At 34.7% G+C, this 6,257-nt stretch overlaps 1 protein-coding gene across 1 annotated transcript in view; it reads right to left on the minus strand.

Annotated features, from left to right (window-relative positions):
- Positions 1 to 3,163, minus strand: part of LOC106872064 (uncharacterized) — a 20,755-nt gene extending 17,592 nt beyond the window's left edge. The window contains exon 1 of the mRNA XM_089361631.1: positions 2,090 to 3,163. Coding sequence (XP_089217757.1) covers positions 2,090 to 2,386 — 297 coding nt within the window. The 5' untranslated portion in view covers positions 2,387 to 3,163. The remainder of the gene's footprint in view (positions 1 to 2,089) is intronic.
- Positions 3,164 to 6,257: the final 3,094 nt, after the last annotated feature.

The raw sequence follows: 6,257 nt of genomic DNA on the forward strand, positions 1-6,257 counted from the left end.
GTGTGTGTGTGTGTGTGTGTGTGTGTGTGTGTATGTATTGTCGTACATGCAATTACACAGAGAAAGCGGTGAGGGAAGGAGAGGGAGAAGGAGGGAGAGACAGAGAGAGAAAGAGGGGAGGAGGAGCCTCAATGTTATCGTTTAACTTGTTAGAAATAGAAGTTGAAATCTGACTCATTTCACATGTTACTAGGAAGGTACATTTGACACTTGTGGTCCCTGGTGTGACTCGAAAAAGCTGTCGCATCATAGATCATAAGCCTGCTTGATTGAGGATGACCAGGGGTTCAATAACCGCAACAACGTTACTAGCAACAATCATACTTTCATATTAAACAGGAAATTATATTTAAAAAAATGATAAAAATAAAAATGAAATTAAGTAATATAAAATTCAATTGAAATCAGGTACTTGCTAGTTTTAGTTTCCGTTTGAAAAGTTTTATCAACTTAGTTTTAACTACGATAGTCTTAATTAATTAATCGGTTCTGCTGAGTGTGTATGTCTTTTCTTTTTTATTTTATTGCATGTTCCATGCGGTAATGTTACAACATATGCATAATACCACCACCACCACCTTACACACACACATAATTAATACATACATACATACATACATACATATATATATATATATATATATATATATATATATATATATATATTTATATATATATATATATGGTTTTTTGATTTGGTTTGCAAGATTCTTTATGTGAGTTCGTGTATTGAAGCATATTCTGTTGTGTCTGGGGAGAGTCATTCTCTTTTAGTGCCTTATAATTTAACACACTCGAAATAAGTGGAAATTTTACCGGTGAGTGTGTTAAATTATAAGGCACCAAAGGAGAATGAATCTCCTCAGACACAACAGTATATATATTCACACACACACACACACACACACACACACACACACACACACATATATATATATATATACACATACATACACGTACGCACGCACTTATTTATATTTTCTCTGTGGTGATGTAAAGAGAAACGTAGAATTAATTACAATATTCGTACAAAATGACACAAGATCGGTATTTTGGATTAAACGAATGCGGACGATTATTGAGCAGCATATGTATATATGCACAAATACATACGTATAACCATATATACGTATGATGCAATACACACATGCACAACCAGCCAGCCAGCCAGCCAGCCAGCCAGTCAGCCAGCCAGTCAGCTAGCCAGTCAGCCATCGATGCATATGCACAGTTAGATACTAAGTTTTATACATGCAATGTGTAATCATAGTTTATATACATTAAGTGTTTACTTATCTGGTATATTTACTGGTCTATCTATCTGTCTATCTATCTCTCTGTCCGTCCGTCCGTCTGTCTGTCTATCTATCTATCTATCTATCTATCTATCTATCTATCTATCTATCTATCTATCTATCTATCTATCTATCTATCTATCTATCTATCTATCTATCTATATACCTATCTATCAAGCTGTCTGTCTATCTATATATACATACTTATTCAGTGTTGTAATAATAAGCCTGATGACATTCTGATATACTCTAAATTCAGACATGCAGGATACCAAATGAGATGGCATACAAAAATAATATTGTGGAAAATCGAGAAAAAATCATTTTCTGGCGCAACATTAACATTTTGTTTATATACACATATATACATGCATTCAAGTATGCATACTTTTGTATATCTATCTATCTATCTATCTATCTATCTATCTATCTATCTATCTATCTATCTATCTATCTATCTATCTGTCTATCTGTCTATCTGTCTATTTACATATACAGATACAGAAACATATACATATGTGTGTGTTTTGGTGTGTGTCTGTATGTATTTGTTAGTGTGTGTTGGGACGCTGTTACAGGAGTTTGCACGTTATGTTGCACCTGTAACTGCGTGAAGAAGAAGAAGAAGAAGAAGAAGAAGAAGAAGAAGAAGAAGAAGAAGAAGAAGAAGAAGAAGAAGAAGAAGAAGAAATGAATGAATAAAATATTGAATAAAATCAATAAAAAATTCAGATTTGAAATGAAAATTGAGAAAGAAGAAAGCAATGGGTAAATAAAATGTTATCACTACTTACTCTTTGAAGTTCAAAAGTTTCCTTGTAATGGTCAAATGCTGAGGTAGCACTACTACCACTGTTTGTATTGTTGGTGTTGGTGCTGGTGGTAGTATTATTAGTGTTGGTGCTAGCGTTGTTCGCGTTGCTGGTATTATTATTAATCTTGGCAGTTGTATTGTTACTGTTACTGTTGGTACTGCTGGTGTTGTTGTTATTTGCACATGTCTTGTTATTAAGAACAGATGAGATTGTCGTTGTAACTATAGGTTCCGATACTTGTGCCATGTTTGTTGTTGGTGCTGTTGCTGTTATCATCCGTTGGTTCCAGGTAAGAAAAAATACAAGACAGGCAGGATGTATAAGACTGCTAACAGGTGTATACTAAATGCACAATATTATAGATACGTTAGCATATATGCACATATACACACACTAACATACACATATATATATATATATATATATGTGTGTGTGTGTGTGGGTATGTGCGTATGTATATATGTTTTATATTATGCAAGTTTCTTGACCGTCTACCGGCGGTCAATAAATATTATAATCCGTGTAAAATACTCAGTAAAACAACTTGTAATCGAAGAGTAAACAAACGTAAGAATTCGATTTTTTTGTAAATCAGGGAAAAGTTGTTGTCATCCGCGTTCGAGCAACATGTTTATATACAATGCAGAAATATATGTTTATATATGCATATATGTATATATATATATATGTTAGACAGATCACTTGGAGATCTAATGCAGTATGTATATATATATCAGTTTGTTGTTACAAACACACATATATATGTATATTTACGCACTATATATAAAAACAATATTTGGTATCGATACAATTACCGTGGCGGATATCGATAAAAAATTATAAACAGTGCAAGTGTTGACATAATCGTTATCCAAAATAGCAATACGAGGGGATGGTTAATGCGAATCCTTAACTCTTGCAAAATGTTAGGAAATAGCAATAGTAATAATAATATGAATAATAATAATAATTCTGTGATCCTGCAATGTTTTGGCGAGTGAGCAGGGAGTTATTCAATGAACTAGTTTATTATTTAGTGATTCAGTTCAGAATGGAACAGCACATTTCTAGCGTTCTGTTGTGGTTCACTCTCACACGCTCCATTCTGATTGGCCAGACTATTTTTAGCTGCTATATATATAGGCCTCTACATATATAGGACTACCGCCAGTTACACTGCCAGATACTTGCCGGCTTTTACACAGTACGGCAGCAGGCAGACGACTAGCAGCGTTTCACCTCACACACACACTCTCTCTTCCCTTCAGTCGAAAAGCCTACTTTAAAAATACATTTATTTATATTTATACAGCCTTATCTTTTAGTCTATCTACCTTCCTTCTCCTGTCTGTTTGTTTACCCCCCTCTCTCTCTCTCTTGTCTGTCTGATCTTCGACAAAGTACGTGTGTCTCGGTGTTCTCTCTCTCTCTTTCACTCCTCATCCTCCTCATCCTCCTCCCCCCGCTCTCTGCTTACTTCAATTAATATATTTGTTCTCCGTTTAATTAGCGCGTGTTTAATGCGCGTTTTTCCTGGCTTCAACACAGTGCATGCGTGTGTGTATATGTATGTAGGCATACATGCATGGATGTGTGTCTATGTTTATATGTGTGTCATATTTATTCCTGCTGCACGTGTAGTTTTATGTTGATGTTCACAACCACGACCGTCACGACATTTTACTGCTGTATCTAACGAGTCTTCTTTTTCCTGATGTTAGGCAGTTTTGTCTTAAGGCAAGGGTACACAGGGTAGCTGCCTGTGGGTTTCACGGGCCCAAGGGTTCAGTTCTGAATTTATGTACACTGTGATATTCTATCAATAAAATACTATAGGACCCAGTTCATTGATTTTCCCGGGGGCCGTTAATGCTACTAAGACGGGCCTGGCTTGAGTGCTAGTGGAAAAAGATTTAGCTGCTATTTCTTGCATATCACGCGACCACGTAGAGATTTCCTTCTGTGTATGTGTTGCTGCGTAACACCATGCTAATACTGAGTATACTTTCCAACCGCGACCATCCTGTCTTTTTAGTGTCTGCTGAACTACATTATCAAATGCATGTTTATATATTGTAAAGCTAATAAAATGTAACTTGAACGTTTTTTTTTAACTGCTATTTTTAGCAGGTTGAACGACCATATATAAGTTTCTCGTGCATGTAAGTGGTGTGTGTGTGTGTGTGTGTGTGTGTGTGTGTGCGTGTGTATGCAAGTGCTTGTGTATGTCGATAACTTAAAGTACTTTTACAGTATAAGTGCGTGTGCACATGTGCGTACTTATATTTAAGTGATTTTGTGATACAAAATGTTATTATTAAAATTGCTGTTGTTGTGTAACCCCGGGTCAATCCTGAGCCAATGATTAAAGACATCCCTGTCATGACCCTTCCAGCCTAAATGTTATATTATATCAACTATGCAAATCCGGAATCTGCAAAAGTTTAATCTTTTGAAACAACAACAATAAGAAGGTAGATTCTCAGCGTGATCTTTTAATAAGAATGGTCAAGAAGTTAGCGTGGTAGACATGAGGTTCCTGGTTCGATTTAACAACAAGGCATTTTGAGCAAATATTTTCTTTTTTTTTTTTTGTCCCCGTACCTTTGGGTCAATCCATGTCTTGTGAAAGTAACTGGGGTCGATGGGACCTATTTAAAATCCCGCTGGGTGAATGGTAACTGGAATTCAAAAAGTACAGCATTGTCACAAGCACTGTGTCACGTTGACTTAGCTTGAGGATCGCATTGAAAGTACACCTGTCTCAGGAATATTCAGCCTCTTACACATTCTTTCCACCTGCAGGTAATTCATTGAATGCAATAAGTGAATCTTGATCATGGAAACTGATGGAGGACCATTTCTCTTACATGGATAAAGAATACGAAAAAAGAAAAAAAAAATGGCATGCGGTATTTGTTCCAGCGCTTTACGTTCTGAGTTCAAACCCGGTCAAAGTTAGCCATGGCATTTCATCCTTCCAGAATCGAGAAAATAAAGTACCAGTAACTTACTGGGACCGATTTTATCAACCCTCAAAAAGGAAGATCTAATGAATAAGTGAGCAACCATTCCTATTTCTGGATATTTAAAATGACTTTGGTTCAATTTATTTATTTATTGAGGATAAAAATAGGAAAAGCAAGAGGAAAACAAAATATATATGCGATGTCTATTTATATGTAATATATATACATACATACATATACACGTATATGTAAATAAATGTGTATATATAATACACACGCACACACAGACATATATATATATATATATATATATATATATATATATATATATATACATAAACACACACATATATATATATATGTATGTATATGTGCGTATATATACATGTATGTATGTATATATACATGCATGTATATGCACATATATGTGTATATGTATACGTATATATATATATATATATATATACATGTACAAACAATATATGAGTATATGCATATATATGTACATGTATATGTGTATATATAATACATATATAGGCGCAGGTATGGCTGTATAGTAAGAAACTTGCTTTCCAACCATATGGTTCCGGGTTCAGTCCCATTGCGTGGCACCTTGGACAAGTATCTTCTACTATAGCCTCACTCTGACCAAAGCCTTGTGATTAGATCTGTTTGACGGAAACTGAAAGAAGCCGTCGTGTATATATATATATATATATATATATATATATATATATATATATATATATATATATATATATATATTCAAAATAAGCAACACGGATTTCAAAGATGATTGCAGTACGCACGTTTCATGCTACCCCATGATTGAATATTTGATCACCTATCCTTTTGGAATGGTTTTTGTATAATACCATACCATACGATATTCTGGTGCCTACGCATAAGTACCATATTCAATCTTGAATCTAAATCTAAACCTTCTATATATATATATATATATATATATATATATATATATATATATATATATATATATCTGTGTGAGTGTGTCTTTGTGTTTGTGCCCCCCCCCCCTCCATCGCTTGACAACCGATATTGGTGAGTTTATCTGCCCGAAACTTAGCGGTTCGGTAAAAGAACCGATAGAATAAGTACTAGGCTTGCAAATAATAAGTCTTGGGGTCGATTTCTTCGACTAAAGGTGGTGCGTCACC

This window comes from Octopus bimaculoides, chromosome 13 (genome assembly GCF_046866305.1).
Source record: "Octopus bimaculoides isolate indiv1 chromosome 13, ASM4686630v1, whole genome shotgun sequence".
Taxonomy (NCBI): Eukaryota; Metazoa; Mollusca; class Cephalopoda; order Octopoda; family Octopodidae; genus Octopus; species Octopus bimaculoides.